Source organism: Anarhichas minor, unplaced genomic scaffold (assembly GCF_050575085.1).
Source record: "Anarhichas minor isolate MPS153535 unplaced genomic scaffold, ASM5057508v1 ptg000017l, whole genome shotgun sequence".
Classification (NCBI taxonomy): Eukaryota; Metazoa; Chordata; class Actinopteri; order Perciformes; family Anarhichadidae; genus Anarhichas; species Anarhichas minor.
The window spans coordinates 8,987,598-9,015,445 of NW_027466463.1; the positions used below are offsets into that span (position 1 = coordinate 8,987,598).

The 27,848-nt window shown below is 44.9% G+C and overlaps 1 protein-coding gene across 4 annotated transcripts; it reads left to right on the forward strand.

The window, feature by feature from the left end:
• On the forward strand, window positions 1–27,438 carry cpped1 (calcineurin-like phosphoesterase domain containing 1). 4 transcript variants are annotated; one of them, XM_076093310.1, is made up of 6 exons: window positions 1–199; window positions 2,989–3,207; window positions 12,252–12,424; window positions 13,083–13,208; window positions 13,377–13,509; window positions 25,205–27,438. In XM_076093310.1, exons 1-6 carry the CDS (start codon window positions 136–138, stop codon window positions 25,429–25,431), a joined length of 942 nt encoding a protein of 313 aa, XP_075949425.1. In that variant the 5' UTR covers window positions 1–135; the 3' UTR covers window positions 25,432–27,438. The 4 variants fall into 4 exon arrangements, with proteins under 4 accessions (XP_075949425.1, XP_075949424.1, XP_075949426.1 ...); XM_076093309.1 differs by lacking the exon at window positions 1–199 and adding an exon at window positions 254–2,272; XM_076093311.1 differs by lacking the exon at window positions 1–199 and adding an exon at window positions 255–2,005.
• The last annotated feature ends 410 nt before the right edge of the window (window positions 27,439–27,848 follow it).

The window sequence follows — 27,848 nt, forward strand, 5'->3', positions numbered from 1 at the left end:
GTCACCAGAGGCAGCGAGCCGTTAAGACAGCTAGGGAGACCCAACACTTACTCAACCAAACCTGTGTCGGAGGCTCGCTGACAGGCTTGCAAGTCGCAAACTAGTTTGCTCAGACAACTCTAACATTTGGATCTCATGGCTGGGAGTGAGGATATCTTTCTCAGAGCCAAGCATCGGACTTTCAGCGGACTGACTGAAGGTAGCGACTAGCTGTCATTAGCCTATTTAGCCCCGCCGGTTAGCCACCGTAGATGCTAATGCTAACGCTCTCTCTTTAACTCGGGGTGTTACACAAGTTGTTGTCGCTGACTGCGGGTGAACAGTTTGACAGAGCTAACGCAGCCACTTGACGGCTATTGTGTAGCTTCGTGTTGATAACAGGGGACACGGTTGTCAACCGTAGCAAGGCTAGCTTGCTAGCTTGTGTTTACAGAATAAAGCGTATGAGTAACGTTACTGTTAGCAGCGGCAATGAATCAAATCAGTGAAGGAAAACAACGCTCCTTTTTTATGTTGTTGTTTAGAAGTGTTGTTGTTGTTTAGAAGTATTGTATCTTACTTTTAATGGCCACATGTAAGAGTTGGTTGTAATCTACTTTGAGTAGGCTAACGTTAATGTTTCAAACTTTGACTCCAGAGGGTCTCCAATGAGGAACTCTTAGTTTGCAGCAAACGTTTAACCACATTTCTGCATTTTTTTTTGAGGAAGAGTTGTAGCACAACTTGTTATTGTCAAAGTGGCTGCGACCTGATTTGAGTTGATTAAATTAGTCCAACGTGTTTCATTACTAAAGTGGTTCATCCCTGCAGTCAAACCAATCGCACCAACGTGCTCATTTATGTTCTTTCAACCTTTCCTGTCTGCTTATTTCTTTAGCACCTACAGGAGGAAACCAGTTAGTTTAAGGGAACTCGAGGGAAGACATTTAAAGCAAGCCCCCCCTCCCCCTGTGTGCTTTCATCATTCATTCATTTCAGATGATGATTCATTTTGTTTGGAGTGCACAATCTGCCACCTGAGAAATCTGTGCGATTTATGTTTGAAGTTTTGCTCAACCAGCGCAGCCACACAAGGCTGCTGCCTCTTATCTCCTGTCATGGGAGCCTTTTCGGCTGCTGCAAGTCCTGGTGTTGTTGTTGTTGTTGTTTTTTAAGTTTCTATTTCCGTTTGTCTGTGAAATAGTTCACACGTCTGACTCCAAAAAGAGACGTTGTGCTGTAAAGTATGCATCGGTAACAAAAAGCTTGCAGGATTTGTGTGAGTGGGACTTGCAGCTTTTGTAAATTTCTTTGCAGATTGTTGTCTGTTGTTCAGGACACTCGCAAAACAAGATGGCTAATAGATCAGGAGTGGGACCGACATGCACGGGGGTGTACATGCACATTGCATATTGTATGTGTATTTGTGTGATTGGAAACGTTACTGGTTGGGAATTGAGTTTCACATGAGGCGCGCTGGGGCAGAGTTTCGACTCTATGATGAGCTGCAGGAGTTCAAGATGTGCTGATGAGAGTTTATGATGTACTTAAAAGACAGATCTGGTCTGTATTCTCGTAGCAAGTAAATGCTGATGGATGAGATGAAGCAGGAAAACTTAATTATATACCTCAGTGGTAATGGCAGCTGTTCAAATTCAAAATTCATCCTCAGTCCTCACTGTGTATCGGTTAAGATCAAGGCCAGGCTGGATTGGACCACAGCCGCTCTAATGTAATTTGGTTGAAGAGATAATGATGATAATCATAAAAGTAGAATGTGTTTCCCCTCGTGGTTTTTCTTTCTAAATGTCAATTCCACAGAGGAGATCATTGTTAAGGGGGGGTCATTGTTTTACTGTTTTACTCGCCTGATTCTCAGGAGGCAAGGCGCTCTTTGCTCGTCTCTGCCCATCTTTGTTCAAGTTTCTCCGGAGGACAGACTTGGTGAACTCATTTGGGAGAGAGAGACGCGTGGAGAGCATGTTAAACACGGAGGATGCTGAACAGCTTCTCGTCCCTGCTGAGTGTGAGTGATGGGATTTGAGCAGATGCAGGCTCTCCACAGCGACGGCGGCGCACACTGCTTTTTGCGCATCCTTCCGGAAACCAAACAAGTGGAGCAGAAACTGTTTACACCTGCTCTTTGCATCGGTCCATTTGCGGGCAACAAAGGGACTCCATTTCCATATCACTTGGCCGGGCTTTTGTCTTGTGTCCTTCATGTCGAACCTTGTCATTACCGTCAGCCAGATGAAGTGTCTGCTTCCGTTCTATACATGGAAAGCCTGGAACGGTTTGCCTTTTTTAATGAATATTTTAGAGGGATTGGATGGTCGGGCCCTTCTGTTACGCAATATCAGGATTATGTAAAACACTTGTTCTTTGGCGTCCGTGCTCTAACATGTAGCTCTTTGTTAATTATTTAGCATTGGTTACTCATGCAGTGAGCATGTGCATGTTTAACAAAAGGCCGTACATTATGTTCATCCCAGTTTCTCAAAGTCTTGTTTTGTCGTTCCAAAACAAAAAAAAATCATAAAATATTCAGTTCCATATGATGTATTTAGAAAAACGGGAAATCTCCGTATTTGAGAGGCTGAGAATGAAAAAATTACGAAAAAATGACTGTAACAATTATTCGATAATCAAAATTTACAAAAAAATAGGCGATCATTTTTCTGTTGATCGACTGATCGTTGCAGGTCTAATTCACACATTGTAAGTGAGAATAATATTAAAATCTGTACATGCATGTAAATCAGTATTGACTATCTGTAAAGACTGAGTTACATCTTGAGAAAGGATAATAAACACATTTACTATCAAACTATGATGATCTCAAACGTGTTTTATTTTGCTAATTTAAAACACTAAAAAAACATTTGAACACAGTGAAATTGCCTGATGCAGCTTTAAATTCAGTTTTATTTCATGCTTGTCTCGGTAGTAACCCTAGCGGCCGTCTCCGTCGACGCAACTGCTAAGTCCGTTCTCGTCTCTCTTCTTCAGATGCAGAGCGTGAGTGGACGGGACCATTTTTCTTCATCCAGGCCGCCGACCCCCAGCTGGGGCTGATGAAGGCCTGGAGGGACGGCGACTGCGACGGCGGAGGGGACGAATGGGGCGAGGAGATCGAGCTCACCAAGCAGGCCGTGGAGGCCGTCAACCAGCTCAGACCCAGGCCCAGGTTCATAGTGCTTTGTGGAGACCTGGTCCATGCCATGCCAGGTAGGGATAGAGCGCATTAAAACACAAGCACTGCACCTAAAAACCTTTCTAAAAGAGAGCATTACTCCTACCATCTCTCCTCAAAATGAAGAGGTTGTCATTTTAGTTTTTCCACCTGTCTTTGAGAATGAACATATTGTTCTGTGGGTCGTGATGAAACGCTGTTTTGAAGTACATTGCTTCTTTTTTTTTTTTAAATGCATGCTGAGTTCTGATGGCTGTAAAGAAACTACGACAGCACGACCCGCAGCCGCGAAGAGACGTTCCCACGGACAAACGAGCCACTGGCATCAACCAGCGCAGCTGCCAATTATCCGCCTAATGTCGGAGGACATAATGTGCACTCGCAGATGCCGGTGGTGCGAGTTTAAACTCCGCTCAGCCTCTTTTTAGTGCGACCAAATGACACAGCAGCGGTCCCACAAGCGCCATCGCGCGGCATCTGGTACATCGCGCGGGCTCGCGCAAATTCCGCACTCATCCGAGCGTGTGCGAAATGGCTCTCCCAAATTACAGATAACGGCAAAACAATTTAGAAACACAAGCTGTGATGTCACGCACTGCACACCGTTTCACCGATCAACTTGTTTTATGCCTCGTTTGTGATTTCAGCACTTCCAAAAAAAAAAAAAAAAGCTGCGTGTTGACAGATTCATGCGCCCCGAAAGCTGAGATCTTGTTTTTCCATCAAAGAGATCAAAGGGTGGTTCTGAGCAACGTTAGAAATGATCATCAAACACCAGCCAAACACTTTCAAATGATGTATTATTCCATCAGCCATCAAACCTCATATCGTTTATTCTCCTGCTAACACCTGCTGACCTTTTTGAGGTGTGAGGCCAGCGAACATAAGAGTTTCCCTACTCAGATAATGAGGCCCCGTCCTGCTGGCATACACACAATACAGCTTTTTAATACACACAGTGCAACCCGAGCTGACCAATCGCAGCTCCTGCCGCCTCTGCGTGGTATCTCTGTAGCCGCCGTAGTCCAGACGTGCCGTTGCTGAGTGCTCACACTTGCTAGTGGCCTTTGCGAGCCGAAATGTCATTCAGTTTAAGCTGATTGGTAATTTATTATTTAAACTTCCCACAGATCTGTGCTACATCAGGCATTGGAACTGATATTTCAACCTTATATCCTGATGTGTGTAGAGGTCGGACTGATCAGCAGTCTGCCTCCGCTCGCTCTATTTCCACGGTGGGTTGTAGTGTTTCACCTGGCCAACATGAGATGACTTTCCGATTATGCCAATGTCAAATATATTTGTCATAACTGCAGAATGTGACAGGAATGTTTCTGACTGAAACCATTAAAAATGTCACGCTTTTTTTCTCTGTCACATTGGGACGCGGTGTAATCTGACTCTAATCGTGTGATGCGGCTGTCATTATTCTTCTTCTCTTTTTTTTTTTGAGCCTCGAGCAGAATTGTTTATTTGTGACCCCGGTGCAGCTGGTCGCAGAGTTTTTTTGTTTTGTTTTGTGATGACCTGCAAAACGAAATTATTTACCTCTGTAAATAGCGGATGGCATTTGACCAAAACGCGTAACGGAAAGGATGCGTACGATAGACAACATGGTGTATTGTTATACTGAATCTATATTTACAGATCTGGCTTTAAGGAGAGCGTATGTAGCAAGAACTCTCTAACCTTCCATATGCTGCGTCTGATAGGTTCTTGGCAGAAGACGAGGGGAGCTTCTGCTGCCCTCTGAGACAATCCTAATGTAATTAATGCTCTCTGTGAACAACACCAGCCTTTGGATGCTTCAGCTACAGAATATTACTCACGGAGGTTCTGAACATTAGCTGTTTTCCAGTCAGCCAAACACTGAACTCCCCTATGACAGCAGCTGATATTTATCTGTGAAAAAGCACAGGCCTTCTGGCTATTCTCCCGCAACTTTAGTTAATGTGCTGATGAGGATTTCGACACTTTGAATTTCTATCCAATTCCCAAAAAAATCTATATAAGATACCAACTGTTGTGTTTTTAAGGTCTGCAGCTGGGAGGTAAAACAAAAGTTAGTTCCCCGCCCTGTTTGTAAAGTCTTCTTTCTAAACGTCCGACCTCTTGTGACAGCGTGCAATATCTGTCTGCACGAAGCACCTGGTTGCTGTTCGTATGAAGGTGAGATTTTGCTTGGTGAAATGGCTGCAGATGGAGAACACGCGGCCCATTTCTATCCAATCATTTGTGAATCATCTCTTAACGGCAAGCGCAACGTTGGTTTCACTCCATCAATCTAATGCTGGGAGTTAGACACGCTAGATGTCTTGGAACCGGGACAGCGGGGCCGGCGTCTTCTGCCACGGTTGGCAGCTGGTTTCCCAAATTCACCAGATGCTTTTCGCCGTCTCGCCAGACAAACAGACTTTGCACAATAGAACGGGTTGTTTTTTTTTGGAAATAGTCGGTTACATCCTTGAAATGGCTGGTCGAGTAAAGCAAATAATAATGTCGCTGCTCATTTCCCACCTTGTTAGGAACCGACACGCCGTGTTTGACTCGTGCTGTGTTCAATTGTGCTCCCTTCTGTCTGCCCTGTGTCTCTGTAGTGACAGAGATGTGATGAATAACGCTAACCTGCCAACAGAAGCCAAATAATTCCACCTATAAAGTAAAAGCTGTTTGTTCAGCTGTAGACGATACCCGTGTATTTCTCAGTAGAAGGCGTTGACTTTGTAGTTTGGCAGGCAACAGCGGATGCTTTTATTGAAGTCACTGTAATGAAGTGACCGCAGCGCGGTGAGCGTGCTTCTCGATGTCCAGCTGCCTGACTTGATAACGGGATAAGAGGAATGGGCTCGGCGGGACCCACAGCAGAATTAATGTGCAGCAAAAAAATAGAGCCAGTATAGCCGCCAACTTTATGCAAACTACATCTGCATGACAATTATGGGAGTAGTGAGGTGCCTGTCTGGCTGCCTGGCCTAGAGGGAATGGGCACAGGGAGAGAGAGAGTCAGCAGGCGAACCTGCCTCTCCATCTCTGCATGTCAGAGTCTCTCTGTGCGTCTGTTTACATGTTTGAGCGGCTCGTGATGGAAACAATTCTGGCCTTGATTCTGATTTGTAGACGTATTTAGCCGAATGTTTTTGTTCTATGTGGTGCATACATGTCATCTGTAAATTGTCCTTGGCCCCCCCGTTTTCTAAAATTTGACTCGAGGCAAAACTATTCGCATGCAACACCGATTTAGCTTGGCTTAGTCACGGGGCCACTCTCGCCTCCCTCTCCTCTGCTTTTTGGGTCATAACGACCGCCAATTTTAGCTGCGCGGCGACAGTCCTGAACACTCCTGGAGCTGTCTGCCCCTATCATCCGAGAGCCTCGCTCTAGGCGTCCCAAGTATCCTCATCATCTCTGTGACTGCGCCATTTAGACCGCAACATGGCCACCATCCATTACTCCCCCCCCCCCCCCACACACACACACACACACACACCAATCAGGCCCATTTATAGGTCGCGGCGAGATCTATTTCCCGCGCAGAGCTGGGACAGTGGAGAGTGTAAGCAAAGGGGTTTAAACCGCGACGCCTTCGGGGACCTTTTTTAAACGCCGTGTTGTCAGCCCTTGTTACTGTCAGCCCTCGACACAACAGGTTGTGTGTGCCATCCTCATTACTCGCCACGTCCGTCACTTGCCTGGCAACTGGGCTGCTGCACAAGTCGGGAGGAGGGAAGAGATATTATAGCCGGAGCTGCTACTTCCGTCTCCCGGCTGACATTTGCCCTTAAAATGTTTATTTACGATACAGAATGAATGGGTGGCGGCCAGGGGAAGCTGGCTGTGAACCGGCATTGTCAACACCGCTGCCTGTCGGCGACAGGAAATTGGCAACTGTATTTCTGTTCCCACGGATCTCACTCTCTATCTCTCCTCTCCTTCGCTCTGCTATCCGTCTGTCTCCGCCGTCTGTCTGTTCTCCTTAGCAAGCAGCTGCGGTCTCATGCCTCATACCTTATTTTGACGTCCTTCATTTGCAAGTCTGACACGGCGCACAAACACATTTATTCTCGCCTCTGATGAATCTATTTGAAACATCCGTGCGAGTTGAATCTAATGCGTGCGGAATCAATGAGTTCTGTTTGTCGTTGCAATTGCTCTGAAACTGAACCCTGATGTACTCGGAGGCTTTCATTCGCGTTCCATGACAGTGGTCCACGAGGTACAATCCCAATCCCTCAAAACTAAACATTCTCAGGTCATTGCAGAGATGGGGGGGGGGGGGGACTAGGACTTGGACCCAAGTCGCACTTAAGTCGCGCACACACACAGTGACTTGAGAGTTGACTTGGGCTTTCAAAAAATGAATGTTGAGAATCTCTGGGTTTAAGAGGCTGGAGGGATGTGTTAAGTGTCATTAGTTCGAGACCCAGTGTAATTATACAGTAATTTAGTACTCTTAACTGTTATTAACGTATTAAGTAACGTTAATCTATATCCAGTTTTAAGGCCAAAATTAATTATTATTTACTTTAAAGACTTTGTATGTTGTTTTTTAAAATAATTTATTGCACCAGCCTGTTTCAAGTTATTATGCACCACACAACTAATCACTGCTGATAGTGTATGCTAATAGATAGAGGAGTGATGATACACTACATGCTTTGAATTCCTTAAGATATATCTGCGCCGTGATCTAATCAGACCGGCTGTCACGCAGCAGACGATGGAGCGTTCTTTACAGCCATAACAGACTTGGACTTGGACTTGCCACTGAAAGACTTGAGACTCGACTTGGACGGTTCCTTAAAGAACTGCTGGCTTTGCTCCCGCAGCATTGCGTCCTTTGCGACCTCTACTGACAGAATTCTCCCTCATCCCAATTCCCCGAGGAACATGCTGGACTTAACACCCTCCTAGTGAGCACTACAAAGGATCCAAGCTTCGTCTCTGGGGTTTCGTGAGGGATATTACGCATGATGCAGCGCGGCAGAGCGCCCGGGTATGTGCGCGCATCTGCACGTGAGTCAAACTCGTAAAGGTGAAGTCGAGGTTACCTTGGGACCCCCCTGTCCCCCCCCCCCTCTGTATCTGTGGAAAGCTGTTTAATTGTCTCTCCACGGGATTCTGAAGCAGAGGAGAGTTTGAATTTGTTTTAGGGACAAGCATTTTGGAATAATTTTTTGAAGTGGTGGTGGGGGGAGGGGGGGGGGGGTGATCAGGGAGGTTCTCTGTGTGTTTATCTAATGGGATCGTCCAGAGGCGTGTGCAGTAATAGCTTTGTAATGGAGTTTGGGACTACCACGGGGTGTAGAAGTTTAGGAATGTCCCTCTGTGTTACCATTTACATACTTCACCATTTCACAGTGTCCGAGGAGATGCACCGTTCAAAGATCCTCTCGGACCACTGTGGTAAATATCAGGGTGATCCTCCATCCATCCGCTTTTGACGGTGTATCTGAGTCACGCTGGCAACAGGTAGCCCAGACACAGCCACATCCTCCAAAGGGAGGCATCCTTAAGGCACTAGTATACTCCGTCAGAAGTGCTTGTCGGATGGTCGAACCGGTTCAGACACACCCTCTCCCCACACCTTTCAAATGACAATGTCTGCATTGTTCTGTTAAACTAACATTGGCGCCCAAGGTGAGGTGAGAAATTTGGCAGGGTTCAAACTTCTCCCTTACGGCCTCTTTTTTTTTTTTTTCCTGTTCTTTACACATCTACGTCGGTCACTTGTCATGTGAACAACCGAGTGCATGAATGTCTCAAGGAGTAACTGACAGAAAAAGGGACCGTGACATCATTTCGTTAGTATTGGCCCCATCGCTATTTAGGAGGAAGATAATAGCAGTTACCTTTTTATGTACTGAACCCATGAACACTCTCACATTGTTTAAAATAATGTTTTCTTCCTCCAATAAAATCTAAACACTGCATGAAACCATGTTTGTTCATGCCGGAATCATCGCGGTGAAAAAGATTATAAGCATGGCTGATTTTGATGAGGTTCTATGTAGGGATGTCCCATTCAATTTTAATTTTTATCCCAATCAAACATTGGGTTTCTGCCAATTCTGAGTCTTATTTGAGACTTGTATTTATCTACATTTTGATTAAACATGTATTCACAAGCTACTACTAATTCTGAAGATCCTGGTTCAAAACTATCCAGATGCATTCAGATTCACACGTTTTCACCGACAGAAAAATGTGTAAAGGAGAGCAGCGTTGCCAAATTAGCAGTTTAAGGTGGCCAAAGCACAATAAAGAAAGGAAATACATGTGTATAGAAAACATGTCCAGATGGCCCAGGTACCGATCAGGTGGCGACATCTCTAGTTGTATGGTGACAGTTCACATTAGGACATTAGGGTTTACGGTACTTGTGGTGAACTTCATCATGCACTTTGCACTTTGCACCATTGAAAGGTTGTGGGATCCATTTAATACGACTCCCTACCCTTACGAATCCCTCGCTACCACCTTGTCATAAGCTGTAGGCCAGTGCCACATCAGCACCGCCTGTCAGCGTCGCGACGTGCTCACAAATCCACACCTTGAGAATACAGTTGTTTAAGTGTAGGAAATGTATGTGACAGCAAGACCCCGCACACCGTGTGCAATCTCAAGTGCTCACAGCCTTGGACGGGCTCAACGAGAACTCGCCAAAGTCTCCTGTCGAGGTTTGACACTCGCAGTGTTACAATCTCATTAAATGAACAAGGCCTTTCAGTCAGAGCTAGAGAGAGAGAGAGCTGAGAGCGCCATCGTGTTTTTATACCCTGCTCGGTACATGTGTTGCTTATTCCAGAAGAGGAAAGCAGGGCGAGAAAACGTATGCATAAAAATTCATTTTTCAATTACTTCATGAACCTTCATTATTTCCTGGGCATACTTCAGGAAATGGGTTCTCGTCACAAATCAACTCCCCCCCCCCCCCCCCCCCTATATTGTACCCCTTGCCAAGCGAGCGTTCCTTCGCCCAATGTTGTATGGCACAATCATTAAGGGGAAGTGAAGGAGAGCCAACTGCCAAACGTAACCGGATAAGTATGAATCCAGTTTTCTAGTGAATAGGCTGTCGGGAATGGTCCAACTGCAGCGGGACATATTTGTCCAAACAACCTACACATATTAAACTGACACGATGTCATGCCCATCGCCACTCCCCATTAATCTAAAGCAAGGTGTCCTTAATACGGATTGATGGCGTACCCGTGGTCGGGGATCGGTTTACGCTGTGTTGCGCTGAAGGATGATTCATGGACTTCGCCATGTTAGCGGATGGCTGTAGTTAAGGGCAGGCAGCCGGGAGGTGTGAGGGAGCAGAAGGCAGCGCAGCGTCCCCATCGCTCTCTGAGGCCACCAGTGTTTTTTTTTTCACATTGATGTATCCAAAGAAAGTAAAATACGGCTACACGGTCTCGTTCGTTGAGCCCCACCCATGCTTCCCACTCACTCTATTACACACATTCACACTTGAATGGTGTCAAGCATGTAACTTATTTTATTTTTTTTTATTTACCAACCAGCTCCACTGGAGCAGGTGACAAGGTCGCTTCTGGAGTCATCCGAGCTTGTTGAGAACTCCGAGGAACTGACCGTAGCAATAACGAACAAGGCGAAGTCTCCTCTTGAATAAATAAATCAATTCCGTCGAGATCCAATTGAACAGCAGGGTCAGTCGAGAGCCAGCAGCTGCACCGGAGCGCCTCAGCATTTCAAATGACAACCTTTGCGCCCCCCCCCCCCCTGCTATCCATTCCAGCTTCATTAGCGCGGCTGCCTTTGTCTGCACTGTATATCATTGTGGCAGCGGTCAGATATTGTGTTTGTGGAATAATGACTCCGCATTGTTGTGTCCTCCGCCGCCATCGTTTTCATCAGCACTCAGATGGTCAACTCCCCAGAGACCAAACCACATGTTTAAACTGCACTGCACATCCCCCGCTGGAAAACCATTGCTCTGAGCATTTATCTGTTTGAATTGATAAGTAAGGAATGTATAGTATAACAGTTTAAGTTTTACTTTTCATGACACGGAAGCAAAAAATATTGCAATGTCAGTTTTCTTTCTGTATATTGCAGCCCTAATCTCTTACATATTTCATTCCCTCGTAGTAAATATTGACCAAGAGACTTGCCAGAGGTGATCGATGAACCTTTTATGTCACTAATCTTTTTTTGTTCTTCTTGAAATACAACCTGTTACATGTGAGGACAGCAATTCACTCGTCGTAAAAGGAGTCCGTTTTACAAAACAGAAGTCTGACAGGCTGGCTTAATTAAGAAAGAGAGACGGGTTTAAAACAACGTTTTACCTTTTTAAAATGTTTTATATTGATGCGTTTTAAGCTCCGCATTCTCTCGCTCTGTCATGCACAAGATGTTCTGTCGGGAAAAAGGCTCTTATGTAATGAGTCTTATCCAAACATCCGAGGAAACGTTTGCTCCAAAAGTAGGCCAGTAAAATAATTACTCAGATGAATAGAAAGGAGAATAAGAGAGGAGAAGAGAGAGACGGAGGAATAACTCGAGATAAATGGCTGAAAGGTTTATTTGATATTCATTCTAAATTATAAATAGGATTGACTCTCACCCATTCTCTGTCTTTTCACCTATGCTGGGAGTACGCTCGTCTTTTTAGCGTAGTGCTCCTGATTTTACCCCGACAACCAAACAAATGAACACATTGTAAAGAAACCAACAGCCTCGTGTATCTCGGACCGGTGGATCTGACGAGCGCTTGGCTCGGCACAAAGGTTGGGTTTGCCGCGTGGACTCGAGAAACACTGCTCATCATGCCAGTAACCATGGTGATATAAAGTCCAGCTGTACAGACTATTGAACCGTCATCGTTATCATCCGAATAATCCCCCCCTTCCCTCAGGCGACTCTCACCTGTCTCACCCTTCAAACTCTCAATCTGACTAGTTTTTTTATAATTAAGTCAATATTAATTAAGTCAATGCCGTGTTGTTTTATTTACGTGGACGTAAGTGACCACCACCTCGGACATCGAGCCGTCTCTCACCTTGTGACAATGAGTTTTCCTCTCCCTCCCCCCCCCCCCCCCCCTCCCCAGACACCCCATTCAGAGAAGGTCAGGAGCGAGACCTGAAGGCAGCCTTGAAGGGGATGGATCCCTCAATACCGCTGGTGTTTGTCAGTGGAAACCACGACCTGGGCAACACCCCCACCCCCAGGACACTGGAGCAGTACTGTAGTGCTTGGGGGAACGACTATTTCAGCTTCTGGGTAAGCAGAGACCTGGCCGTGTTTAATTAGCAGTAGTGTTAGTACAGCCAGTAGGAGTGGCTTGAAGTTGTGGCCAAAGGTCACTGCGACCGCACAAATTACGTTTTGGGCCCTAACTCAACAATTGATTTGCTAATTATGGCAATTTCACACAAATGTCGAATAAGTATTAATAAAGTCACTTTATTTTGGACGAACATGGATTTAACTGTAAGATGACTGGTTGGCGGAGGGATACGACCGTGATGTGGTAATTCTAGTTTCATGTTGAAATCACGGTTTACACAATTTATGTCCGCTCAGCATTTCCATGTGGGCCTACTCCCATGTATACCGAGTCTTTTTTACATATTTCTAACCACTTGAACACATCTTTTAGGCCATAGGCCCTCCTTGACTGAAGGGCCCTGCTCACATGCTCATTTTGCCGATGTTGTCATTGGTGTAGGAGCCGTAGTCCTGGTATTTTTAAAAATAAGATGATTTGTCGTTGATCTGAAGATACAAATTAGCACAGGTAACAAAGCCACTGTAGGAATAGACTTATTATTATAGATGGTAGAAAATGCACTCCAACAGTAGTCCTTTGTAAAGAAGTTGTTGTTGTTAAATGAATGAGCAGTAGGTCTCTTCTGTCTCCTGTCTCCTGTCGTCTCAGGTGGGCGGAGTCCTCTGCCTGGTGCTGAACTCCCAGTTGTTCTACGACGGCTCGGCTTGCCCTAAGCTGAAGGAGGCCCAGGAGACGTGGCTGGAGGAGCAGCTGAGCAGAGCCTCCTCCTCAACGGTAGAATGGCCTCGCTGAGATGATTCGATTCTTGTCTGATTCATGAAGACGCTCCGCTAGATAATGTCTTCCTTTGCCGTGTTTGGATAATTGCAATTGCTCTCACAATTGAATTTAGTCTCAGGAGATCCGTGATGAACCCGTCCCCTCACATGTGTCTCTGTTCAGGAACCCAGACCCAAACACGTCCTGGTGTTCCAGCACATTCCTCTGTACCTAAAGAGCCCCGATGAGGAGGACGACTACTTCAACCTGCAGAAGGGGGTCCGGCAAAACCTGCTGGACAGGTTCAAGAAGGCAGGTAGGACAGCAGGGCTCATTTTCCCCTTTTTCCTCCAGGTACTGTGTATTTATACAGACCAACTCACAGTGACTTAGCAAGTTTCCTGTCCAGCATTTTGCTCAAGGGCACTTCGACACAACAGACAGCATGCCTGTCCGTCCAGATTTGTGCATATCATTAATCTCTCAACTTTTTGAGTTAGAATTAACAAAAGAGATAAAGCAAAGTTAAAGCAGCTTCCGAAACGCTTAAATATCAGCAGTGTTTTCCGCAATGATGGATTTAAGTCACTGCGTCTTAAATTTCTTTTTCTTAATACCTCCGAGCTAATATTCCCATTAAACCTGTTCCGTTTTGAGCATATCTAACCGAAGCACAGTTAAGATCCCATCCCAGAGGATTTATATGCCATTAGCCAGAATCACAAGAGGAGCTCCTGGCACACACACACACACAACACGGGCGTAATTGAATTAATTAATGCATTCGCTCTCTATAAGAAGAATAATTCCATAATCAAATCCATTGTCATCGGCTTATACGAGTCTGATACAAGGGTATCTGGCCGGGAGAGTCTCACAAGGACAATACGTCTTTAAGAACACACACAGAGACACACACACACACACACACACAATACACTATCTGGCCACTTCTGCACCACTGGTTGACAGGACCACTCGTACAGACACGTGTCATGCTACTCGATCATGCATCAAGGTGACTGTATTGGGATGGTATTAATCTCATTATCCAGCCATTGTTCCAGCATGTGTTTAACCATGTTGATCTGACGACCCCCCCCCCCCCCCCCATCTCCCTTATAATTGATTGCTCCTCTCAGGGAACACTGGTTGAAGATTTTAAAGGGCAGTCTGCACCGGCTTTTTATATGCAGGAACGCAGTATGTGCACCACTGTGTGTGTGCGGAACATGCAAGTCCTTTCTCACCCACACTTTAGTTCACACATGTCCTGCTGGTAGTTATAAGTTCAGACGACACACGGAGCGTGTACCGTGTGTGGTGCGTACGTACGTGGACAGACACGCTGCTGCTGGCTGTAAAGCTGCGTGCGCTACAGGACTTTCACATGTGTGTATGAACACGTGTTCAAGTACAATATGTGCTACTTCTGCGAGAGAGGGGCTGTGATTCGATGTTCTCCTTCACTTTGGTGACGTGTTTGTAAAGATTTGTGGTGATTAAGATCGTGGGGGAAATTCAAGGTTTCCATATGAGAATAACAACGAAAAGCTGTGAAACACACAGCGCAGCTTTGTCATGTAAGTAGCTCTTGATAAGTCAGCGAAATGTAAAACAAAAAATGTGATGACTTGACAATATAGGAATCAAACCAGTAATTGTTGAATTATACAGCCTTTGTCTCTTTGGTCTTTCTGCTCCGCACTGATCCCCCGGTTTCTCTTTCATGCTCCTTCTGCTCTCTCCTTCATCTCCTGAGGAGCGTCTGCACTCTGAATCTGCTTTAGTAGTCCTGGAGGCATGCTTTACTGTAACCATTGGTGTGCTCTCTGTCAGTTCATGTTAGAGCTGCTACTGTACATTCGTGCCAGATATTGGTGAGGAGGATATATAATCCTTAGCTGAGGTTTGGGACTGACCCCTTTCACTTTAATCAGCAGGTGGAAAGCAAGACACAGGAACTTGGCTTGGGTCTCGAGGAATTATAGCATTTATTCACTTATTCATTTAATCGGGTTAGGGTTATTATTATGTAATTTGCTGCATATTGAAGAATAGAAAATAAGCGCCAGGGCAAGGGTGTTGTTTGTCTTCCTGTCTGTGCGTTGAGTTTCCCGTCATCCGTGGTAAATCCTGTTTCTTCTGGACATACATCGGCGATGATAACTTTTTTTTTTTCCCCTCTTATACATTGCATTATTCATGCATCATCTCCCTCCCGTGTTGGTCTGTCCTCACCGCTGTACCGTGTTATTCGAGGCCTCCAGATGTGCACCGCTGATCACTAACTGTTATTACAGCAAAGGGCAGCATCATTAACCACACACACACACACACACACACTCACACACACACACACACACTTCTGTTTCCAGTCTTGCTCTCAAAAAGATAAAAGTTCACACCGGAACAGTTAAGCGTTGGCACAGATGAAGCCCGAATGTCATTTTTCTGCTGGGATTTTCATTAAGTAAGCCGTTGACAGGGATAAGTCTCTCTCTGTGTTTGTGCTGCCAGCTCTCACATCATTTTTCCTTGGAAGACAAATGCAGTTATATCAACAGTTGAAGGATTACGTGTTTTATTGTGTTAAAAAAAAAAAAGAGTTTCAAAATCCCTTAAAGGAATGCCGGAAAGCTCTTTATGATACTTTAACAGTGTTTCTCTCTACCGATAACACGGGGACGTTGTTCAGAAAGACTCTCCAAGGATATTCTTTTTAGTTGGCTGCCTCTAAAGGTTCTTATGGATCTTATTTGAGCAGAAGCAAAACAGCAGCCTGGCAAGAACAAAGATGTGAAATTGGACGGCTTTCCTCATTCTGTGTCTCGTTATTCAAAATCCTGCAGAAAGTGGCCTTGAAATGGAGCCGCGCCTCTGGCATCAAATCAATCCTCACGAGTAAGCGCACACTGCAGTGTGCATGGGAGTTCTCCGACCACTCCGAAAGTGTCTCTCTCTTTGTCGTGGTGTCGGTTGACTTGCAGCAGGGGGGGGGGGGGGGATTTGGCCCAGCGTTTGTGAGGGTGTTACAGCTGCCCCCCACCACACACACACACACACACACACACACACACACACTACTCCAGGGACATACAGTATAATGGAAATGGAGAATATAGTCTCCTGCAGACAAAGAAACCCATTTAATTGATCCCCCCCCCCCTTCACTAAGTTATATTTCCATTTCCCTCCTATACTCCTTCTTCTCATGGGATGTGTGTGTCAGGAGATGTTTGAGTAATTGTGTTTATTTCGTATGCATTTTTTTTGTGTGCGTATGCATTTTGCATATAAATCGCTGCGCATTGGTGCATTTATTTTTATTGCATAATATATTCCACAGTGAGTATCTATACGTTATCTCAGCAGCACAGGGAAAGGTGCGACACCAATTAGTCTTCATGTGGCTCATCAGAGCGAGCGCTTCCACCCAGGGAACTGTTGACTGCGTTCCAGCTCATATTAACGACACACTGTCTCTCCGCGTGATGACCCCCCTCTCGGGCAACTAAAGTATTGTGCTTTCCCCTATTTTTTTTTTTTTAATTGCACAAGCAATTACTATGGTTTTTGATCTGACAGTGATGTGGTTGGTATTAAATATTGGCTTTAATTGTGCTCTTGCACCGTGCGTTTTTATATCTTTAAAGCTGAACCCAAGCACCTGATTAAAGAAAGGACGTGTTTCAAGCGTTTGAATAGCTTAAATCTTTGATTTGTTGGTCGCTTTGCAAACTGTTATGACAACCAGACAACAAAATAGCAAGGCAAGTTGTTCTTGACTTTCTTTGTGGTATTTACCTCTTTGGTAGAAGACGTTTCAGTCAGTACAATACGGTTTGTTGTTAACGATCACACAAAGCCCTAAACACCCCGGAGGATGTTCTTTGCTCTTATTATGGATGCATCTGTGCTATACCTCGTCACTGTCATACCCGTAATCGCAGTAAATAACGCTCTCCTGGCCCCTACCTATGTTCATTTTTTCCCCGCACGAGTGCATCCGGCAGTTAGTCAGTCATTCGACAGAATGTTTTTTACGCAGACCCAGAAATCTCTTCAGAGAAGATTGAGTTTCTCGTTGCTGGAGACCGGTGTCTCCTTTCCGGAGAGGCGAGTAGAGTAGCAGAAAATCCCAGCAGTGCTCTCAGGCTCTCCTCTCCTCATAGATGGAGTGCTGTAATTAGATTTCTTTCCTCCTCCTCCTCCTCCTCCTCCTCCTCCTGAGGTTCATATTCTACATCCAGGGTACCTTCAGCGCACATACAAACAAGGCCGAATTAACGCAGATATACAGACAGATGCACACTTCCACTTTGCCTCCAAACCCTGTGCAGAAAAAAAACAAGAGTGCAGCTGAGAAACTCTTTGGAATTCCCAACATTGCTAGCGGCTGTAGAGTTGTACATACAGTAGCTAATTAGCGGCGAAGATAAGCCTCTCCGTCTCTCACTCTTTCTCTCTTTCTCTCTTGCCGCTGGTTGTCTTTATCAGCAAGGGTCCTACTCTGTTCAAAAGCGAAGACACATTTATCACCCACTGGGGATTTGATAAGAGGCCACGGTTAAGCCTTTAACCCCATTGTTTTAATGATGAGGCTGAATCATGCTTTCTCTTACTATTCTCTGCCTTTGTCTCACTCTCTCTTTCTCTCCACACACGTTTAAAGGCTCTCTCTAAGCACAGCCTTCGTGTACCCGTCCATCACGTCTGTTAGAGTGGACGACATCCACGGAGCAATCCCCAACAATTTATGTCCATTTACTGTTTTATCGATTGAACTGTTGAAGGTTTTGCCTGTTTTCTGCTTGATTGCGGCGCTTTTTAAGATGTAATGGGTAACCAGAGATGCATATGGCTACATTGCTCTTGTTTATGTACTTACTTATATTTTTTGTTATTTAATTATTATCTCCCATCTGTTCAAATCAAAGCAGCAATATCATTTTGCAGCTTTTCAAAAGGGAACTATTTTTTTTATTATTATTGTGTTTTTCAGCTTTACATAAGCATAAGTTATGGAGACAAATTCAGGCCAATAGTTTTGATAATTTGAAGAAAATAAATTAAACTGAAAGTTCAAGTTTTGGTCTTGAAAAATACAACAATGTATTCAAACAAAAAATTAAAGTAGGAAACGTTTTTTAATATGTTTAACCATAAAAAAAACGTTTCCTTGAACTTTTAGTTTCATTTTTTTCCCTCAAATTATTAAAACTATTGTCCTGGATTTGGCTCCATAGAAAATGACTAAATAATAAGCAGAGGATTAAAAACAAACAACCTCATACAATGTTATGAATAAAGAGGTTAATCTTAATCTGCACAGTAACTAACTATAGTTATAGTGGACAAAAAAAGTAGAATATTTTCCTCTAAAGTGTCAGAATGGAAATACAAGCACCATAAAACTGTACTGCTAGACAGGTGGAATAGTGCGGCCTCTTTAAATGTTTGTCTGTAAATTTTAGTTTTACTTCTGAGCTGAGACAACTTCCCAGAATCCTTTGAAAGTCTCCGCCATCGTTGGCAGTTCCGCCCCAGTCTTGCTCCCCCCCCGCTTGCCTCGCACACGATGCGGTTCAAGCCGCGCCCCGAGGCCTCTTTACTCGCATATCTACAGCAGTTTATGTGATGAGCTGTAGAAATGCAAAACCTGGTTGCCCTATACGCTCTTCTAAGACGCTGCTCTTGCTGCGCCCCCAGCGTACTACGCTCTGGAGCAAAGCAGACATCAGTGACGTGAGCACGCACTGCAGGAGCACTGTAATGGTTTACTTATTATGCTAATGCCGTCAAATTTGCAGATAAAAAGAAACTTTAAACTTCAGGCTTTTTGAAGGCCCTCGCCAGGTTGGGTCCCCCCTGGGTGATTAGTACCACTGTTCCCCTCACTACTAGGCTCCTGTCGTCCTGAGAGAAACATAAGGCGTATAGCTTGCAGAATTCAGGGTGATTAGGTACCACGTTGGGTACCAAATGGCCAAAAGGCACGTACGCTCTCAGAGGGATATGTTACATGCTGACTACTTTCATTTCCCAGTTCCCTTTGTAATTGTTTGTGTGTGTGTGTGTGTGTGTGTGTGTGTCTGTGTGTGTAACTGGAGGACACAGGAAGGGGATGCTGCGCGGTGACTGATGGCTGAGAGTGATTTATGGGCAGCCGGGTGCTGCAAGACGTCTCACCGTGCCACATCATTTTGTATCCCTCTGTCATGCAAATTATCAACAGCCACCATTTCATGATGAATTATTCCCCAGACCTGCGCCTTGAATGACAACCGCCCTTCAACGCGAGCGCAAACGCGTTTTGCACGTCGACTCCCACACAACCCGCGCTCACCGATGTGCCGATGACAGCTTTGTTCTGAACTGCATTAAGAGTTTGTGTCGGAGACGGGAACAGGAGGGGAGGTCCGGAGGGAAATGGCTTCTCCTGGAGAGTAATCACTGACAGGCAGAGGCTTAGTGGATAGCAACCTAGCTGGCAAAACCGCAAATCCAATCTTGTAGCCTGCAAAATCAGGAGACCACGAGATGAAAGGTAGATGATGGAGAGCGGGAAGGAGGGGAAGGAGGGGAAGGGGAGATTGAAGGGAAGGAGCACAAACATCAAACATGATTAGATGGGGACTTCTTTTATTCCTTTATTTTTGCGGTTTAAATCAGTTATTAGCATTTAAATAGCAACGGCGTTTCAGAATATTCAAACGCATCCAGCAATTAAGGCGAACATGGCTCGAATAACTGCAGCGTATGAAAATCTCCCCTCTCCTTTCTGTGCATTTTTCTGCAACTCCGACCAGAATTCAATTTCACTCTGGGTAATTTTCCCTCCGTTAGCATTCAATATGTTTTCATATCATTTTGACTCTGGGTTGTTTTTTTTCTGAGCGCTTGCCACCCCCCACCCCCCACCCCCTCCCCCCTCCCCACCTCTGTCTGTCACAGCAAAGGCCAGTCCCCAGATGGGAATCTTTTATCACAAGGAAAAGCACAAAAGAGCGAGCACTGTTTGCAAGGCTGACGAGTAAATGGGATTCCCGCAGAGACCGAGACCAGACACTCGCGCTCGGCATGGATGTACGTTCCTTTCTCTGTATGGCTGAATAACTGAATATAATTTATATGGTATTGTCAGAAGAGGGACATGGATTTTTGTTCTTGATGTAGCTCAATGGCTAGAGCCACGGCACCAAGGCCACCCACGCTGATTGCACTGTGGGACACTTTGGGTACTAAATGTACTGAGAAGGGAGAAGTGCTACTTTTGATTGGAGTGAAGCGAAGTGAAATTAGTTGAGTATGGTATTCCGTCATTGTCCAATCAGGGCCATTTTCACTGATGGCCGCTAGTTATAATTATCACAGAGGCAGTGGTGGTGTGCGGGAAGTCCACAAGCTCTCAGGTTGTTATTCCAGCAGAGAAGGTATACTGTGCACCTCGAACAAGAGTCCCCTCGGAGATTGTAAAGGTTATCTGATGTTTTTCTGTGATTCTTATTTATGATTTCCTGGCTGACTGTGTTGTTGTGAATGTTTGTTGGTCTCAGGCATCTCTTAGGAAACAGATCTTAATCTCATGAGACTGCCCGGTTAAATAACGATTAGATTAAAAATCAAAAAACTAAACTGCGCTTCAAGCATTTCAGTCCATTCGCTTCTTTAGCCACACTAGCAGCCTGGCTCTATGGGAAGCGTGAGGACTTTTACTAATAGGCAAATGAACACAAAGTAGAACAAAGGTAAGCATAAACATTTAACTACTATGTACACGTATAAATATATAAAGAAAAGTGTATATATATATAAACATAGAACACAACAATACGATGCAGATATCAGGGCTCTGCATTAGTGCTTGCCCGGGGCATGTAAACTCTGTTCAGATGTCCTATCGGGTAAAATGACGGGTAAATGACGAATAAATGTCTTTATTAGAGGCCGATCTCATTACCGTATCGCCGCCCTCTAGTCGGCTACTCTGACCAGACTTCATCTTCATAAAGCCGGAGCGGTGTCACCCAAGTCGGGAAGCAGGGCTGCCAGCGTGGGTTCATCCCTCAGCACTATGTTGTTCTGAAAAGGATCACTGCCAATCGGAAAATGCTATGTCAAGGCTTTGGAACAATGCTCGGGTATTTTTTTTTTTTTTTTATTGTTTTTTTGGGGGCGGGGGGGCTTTTTATTTTGTGTATTTTTGTGTTCCATGCAGGCAATTTCAGCCTCTACCTCACTCTTTGAAAGACAATTTCAGAGGTCAGCTTCATCTTCTGACTGCATTGCAAAAGGAGGTCGCTTCTTTATTTTCTTTTCAATTGTTTATCTTTTATTCATACAGACAATCTTCTGGAGATGGAAAATGTGTTTCTTTCTCCGACAGGCCACCTTTTCTCTCAGAGAGTATTTTTCATTTTCTTTCAAAGCAGACAAGAGCCCAGGTGGAGTGGCTTGACTTCCAAAGCCTGCGTAGTGACGGCGCTCTGAAAGGGGGACGTGCTCTAATGAATTCAGGTCAGGGTGTTATCTCTGGGCCTTAGCTAAATTGTTTCTATGAAATCGGTTTCGCTCGGTAAGAGCCAGCGGAGGGAGCCCATTCATTCCCACTACATCACAATTGTCTATTGGTTCAGTCCACTTCAGTTGTCAGCTGTACTTAAGCACTTGAAGGAAAGCCTGCAGTGTGCTGTGACGACCAAACAGATATCCTATTCTGCCTGATGGACGTTAGACAGGTTAGCCAAGCGCAACTCTCCGAGGACCTTTGTGCATCTTAGGAGAAAACCAGGAGCCAAATCTGTTATTGCTATATTCAGATAGTAATAATAATCCTGGCTTCTGTGACATTTCAGAATCTGAATGAACCACTTACACTTAATGTTATATACTTATTTTTGTAGTAAGTGCGAGTGACATATACTTACATTCAAGATCTTTTCATGGGTGGTTATTCATTTATATTATGTAAAGATGCGGTGTGATTTATTACCTTTTTTGCAGCAGTTGTATAGAAGTTATAGTCCAACACTTACTATCTAACTCCCATTTTCCCAAAAAGTTGAGCTATTCCTTTAATTTCCAACGCGCCTCCATCTGTGACGGTTCCATAAGTACTGCACAGTGGGACCTTTGTCTGACTTATTTTTGAAGGCCATAAGCAACAAACATACAGCACCATGGATGCCTCACAACCGCGTCACATGCGTACATATGGGGGAGGCTCACTGCTGCTGCGTGGTGGTGTCGTGCGGTGTTTGCGTGGGACGTGGATCATCAGAGACGTGGCGACAGAACTCAGACGCACTGACACATGTATGTGCACACTTACACGCTCCCACTCACCTTATTCGGCGCCATGATTAATCATGGGCATCTTTGGGAGTTTTAGAAGAGGTTCAGAAAAAAAAAAGAAAATGTCACTGCCCTCACGCGCAACAAATCCAACATTTCCACAATCGGCGTTGCTATCCGAGTCATCAGGTGATCCCGTCCAACGTTCGCAGGGTTTGAATAATTGTCGACGAGATGCGTGATCCCTCGTCGGACGGATAAAAGCACTCGAGTGTGGATCATCGTAGGGGGGACTAAGAGAGCACGCACATGCCTGCACACGCACAGTCGTACAGAATAATGAGTGCATGCTTTGTCCTACAGGGCATTTGTGGCCCTCCATGTAGAAATAACATCAAGGACGCACATTTGGGACTAGACGGTGTTGAGCCGGGCAAGTTCTTCAGTCACCTAGAGCGGTGGCAAGGTTACATGAAAGGCTAGCATTCCTGGCCCCACACACACACACACACACACACACACACACACAGACCGACTCGTGAAATGTGTCCGTAATGATACAGCTGCAGGCCCCTCCACACATGACAGGAGGGCGGGCTTCACGCAGTGCGCCGCCCCCAGGTTTTGATTGTAAACGGATGTAGTCCAGACGTACACGCATACAGGCCTAAACCATCAATTTCCATCATTGGAGAATTAATTATTTGATGGTCCGGCGTGTGCAACCGCTGTCCTCTCATAGCTCTGAATATTAATACAAATTTAGGTCACATTTGTATTCCGCTGCCGTTTTATTATGCAGAGTGGAGGACCTGATGATTCAGGGCAATTTCACGATGCCGACATCGAAGGAGTATCAGCGGGCGGGTACATAGGGGGGTTTCGGAGGGATCTTCCTCGTCTTTGTTGTGCAGATTTCTGGGACAGACTGATGTCTTCCTCATGCACAGACTGCAATTTATCCTCTTTTGTTGCAAGTCTTTCATTCCTTTTTTTTGGGGGGGGGGGCTGGGTGTCTCTCTGGAGACGAGGCAGCGAGCAGCATGACTTCCCCTCCGTGGAAACACTTGCTGTTAAATTGCTCATTTTCTCTGCTGAATGCCTGCTGTAGACCCATCACCGACACACGCATGCACACACGCATGCACATTTGAGCATGCAAGCGCCCACGTAGTTAGAATACACACATGTATCATTGTACTTGAGAGGGAAATTTCACAAAAAGTGTTATAACTGTAACCTTTATCATGTCCTTCTAACATTCATCTATTCTAATCCTACAGCATAAAACCCCTGACCCAATCTTTTTCCCTCTAATCCAAACATTATGTTTACCTCCTCGTTCCGGTGAAAATTAGCCAACTTGCCAGAAAGTCAAATTGATTCACCACCCGAAACTGAAGACACAAATTTACACAGTCGGACAAGTAGCCTACTGCCTTCACACACAGCAGAACAACTCATGTTCTGCCCCTCGTTCAAAGTGATGCTTGTTTGGCGTGCCGCTTTAAGTGTGCAGTCATTTCAACTGTAGTGACGCGGCATCACTGCCGCAGGGCTGAGGCAGTCCCATTCTATTGATGATGTTGTGTGTAATTGAAAATAAATTGAAAATCGTAGCTCCCTTAATGAAAGTTCCCACAGGTTTGCATCGTATGTGCTACAAGTGGAGGGCTCCAGAGTATATCCTTCACTTCATGTCCTTCACTTTCTTTCCGTCCTCTCATTTCTCATCTTATTTCCCACTTTTCTTTCTTTCGATCTATCAGTCTTCCTTTCTTCCTTCCTTTTTTCCTGTCATCTTTCTCCTTACTAATTTCTCTGTTCATGCACCCCCCCACACACACACACTTATTTTTCTTTCTTTCTCTCTTCCTTGCTTTTCTTCCTCTCATCTCTTTATTTTCCAGTTTCTCAGTTTTCCTCATAGAAAGTGAACAACAAGTAAAACGTACTTTCCCATTCAAATCAACGTAGGAGGTTGGTCAGAGCAGCGGCCATTTTTGCATTTACCATTTCCATTGCAAGCGCTGCAGCAGGTGGACCTCTGTATAAACCAACTTACAGCGAGACGCACCGAGGGGAGGTTTTGAAGTAACGACAGAACGAGTAGTGAAGTAATATGAAGCACGGAGAGGGTCGGACACCACCTCTGTTGCCTTGCTGCTAGAGAGGAATGGAGGATTGTTACATGTGAAAACAAAGTTCTCCAACTAGTGAGCGTGACACACTTTACGGACCCACCCATGTGTGTTGTTATTTAGATCCCTCGTTGATTCTAGATTACGCTGCACATGTGTGTATATACTGAACACTTGCGACTAATAATATTATGCTACTGTATAACTAAAAGTGACATTCATCTACCAGAAATCAAGAAGTTCAGTAGCAGGTTGTTGTTTGGTCTGTAAAGTGAGTTTATTTAGAGCCAGAAACCTCCCTGGTGGAGCAAACGCTGGTCATTTTCTACCGCAAGGTGATAATAATAATTGCCGGTGCTGCACCTCTTATTTGGGATCCACGAGGGACGGAGGGGTCAGACGTGGTGTGAATTACATGGCTCTCTAAAGAGCACGATGCCTATTCATAGTAACATCCCAGGTTAGCGCGGTGACGTCAACAGAGACACAATCAGGCCACTAAAAAAAACAACGAATTTAAGCTTTTTGTGTTCCACCATTTCAATGCTCTTGACGCCTGTCTCCTTGCCACAGGGGTGAAAGCGGTGTTCTCTGGCCACTACCACCGGAACGCCGGCGGGTGCCACGACGGCCTGGACATGGTCGTGAGCTCGGCCATCGGGTGCCAGCTCGGCGAGGACACCCACGGCCTCAGGGTGGTGGTAGTGACCGCCGACGACATCGTCCACCGCTACCACAGCCTCGATCAGCTGAGTGCGGAAGGCATGAGCGAGGACCTCAGGAAGCTCCTGCAGGTCTGAGGGCCAAAGGAGGGAAAGTCAGAAACACTGACTTTGTTTTTTTGTAAATAGTTTTTCTTTGTGATTCCCTGTTCTTAGAGGCACACAAGAAGGTTGTTCGGAGACTGGAGCGTTGGTCATGTCAGCAGATAGGATTGAGATGTTAAAATCATTCCTTCATTCCTCGTAAATATATGATGAGCTGAAATTGAATGTTTTTTGATCAACAAGGCCAGTCTCATCAATGTTGAAGTTGACCAATGGTCCAATGGGAGATGTAGGAAATCACTGCGGTATATCAAAATAGACCAGACCGGTTGAGACAAAGTGTAGATGAGGAAAAGATGCGTTTCAGCGTCACTTCAAAATAACTGCAGGTTAATATCTAACAGCCTGAGTATTAAAGAGTATTAAAGGGTGGCGTTTTCCTTTTAATGATCCTAAAATACCCAGCTGTCGTAGCCATTTCTACTATGTTTGCTGTTGCTGCAGTCTAATGCCTCGTCGGCTATCCTATGCAATATGTGTGTGTTAAAGTTTTAATGTGGTACGTTGTTTAACATGTGGAGCTGACCTCTAATCAGACTGAGCTGTCTGTTTGTAGCCTTTGCGGGTAAAAGATGGTAACTGAGAGGACTTTTTTTATTTTTATTTTTTAAACTGTCCAGCGAGAACAAAGCTATATATATATATTTGAGAGGTTATTCTCAATCCATATAAATTATAACAAAAATTACTGAGATTTTCAAGTTTTAATCCTTCAGTCCTGCCTTCCCTGACTATTTTAAAATACAATCCGGTGTTTTGCCGCATCACAAATACAAAGTGAGGCCAGTAAACAGCGGGGCTGACATCAATCAGATGAAACAGTGAGGCTGAATTACATAACTAGATTTCATGTGAATCCCCTGTGCGGGTGAAGAGAAATCAAAGCCAGCACTTGTTAGAAGCGGACCCCGCCACTAACAAGGAAAACTATTATATAAAGAGGGAAAAAAAATGGGTCTATGAATAATTTAAAAAAATGGGACTTTATGTACAGAAAATCTCTAACTTGAATGTCTGATCCTTCGTTGGACAGCAGGACTTTATTTTATGCCCAAACCCATATCCGTGATGTAACATTTACATCACACCTAACCAGTTTAATCTGTTTCAAATAGCAGCTGTGAACTCGGTAAATAAAATGAATGAGGTGTGATCGTGTTAAGCTAAACTGGCGTCAGGCTGATAATGCGCAGTGATAGTGGCGTGATTAGTGGTCGGAGGAGCACAGTATTTCCTGACTGTTTAGTCACGGCTGAGACAACCTCACACTGTTGCGGCCTACTAGCCACAGGCTTGTTTAAACGCTCACCGTTTTGAAATTGTCTTTAAAATGGACATTTGTGCAACAAAACGACTTTGTCTGTGAGCCCTGAATTACTCTACTCAATTACGCTACCCCCCCACACACACACACAGAGACTCTCACACTCGCTCTGACCGACTCAGAATTTAAAAAGGTTGTCATAGCAACCCTAGAGCAACACATCTGTGTGTGTGAGTGCGGGAGAGTGCTACTCCCCGGCTGTGTGTCCGTCCGTGGTCTGGAGGTTACTGTCGGTGATTTACCATCGGCGACGCCATCGCTGACCTCATTTCACACGGACGGATTCTGTCTCTCTTCCAAAAAAAGTCAGCATGCGCCGGAGGGAGGAGGGAGGAGGGAGGGCGTCTGAGAGGAATGGATGATGAGTGTGATGTGTGAAAGACGACTCAGTCCATCTCCTTCATTTCCTGTCTGAGAAGGAACCTTATGTCCTTATCTATTTTTATATCCTCACGGTAGCCGAGCTCAACCACATTGTTCTGTATCTCCTTTTGTGTGTGAATTTGTTTTGAGCACATTTGCTCAATGAATCGGGGAACATCACATGCTTTGACTTGTTCCCTCGTTGAATTCTAATGAATGACCATACCGGACACCATGACTGTGACATGATTGGTTGTATTTTTTTACAATAAATGTTGATTTTACCTAATGATTGCATGGTGTCACCGTGTTTATTATGTTGTGTGAGCCATTCTCAGTTCTTTCAAAGCTGGACCAGTACAATAAACTATTTAGGCACGTGTTTCTAAACAGCAGTGAGACGTAACTCCTGTTGTCTGGATACTCTCTGAACTTCACTAAGGACTCACAACATTAACTTCAAAAAGTTCATGTTTATCAACCTGTTGCTCGGTCATGTATTTTAGACTTAAAGGTGCCGTGTGTAGGACTTGGCGGCATCTAGTGGTGAGGTTGCAGATTGCAACCAACTGAAACTCAACGTGAATGGCCATATCTAGAGCCAGGGTTTGGTTTGTCCGATCTGGGCCACTGTTACAAAAACAAAACATGGCAGCCGGCTCCCTGAAGAGGACCAGCTCAATCTGTAGATAAACAGCTCATT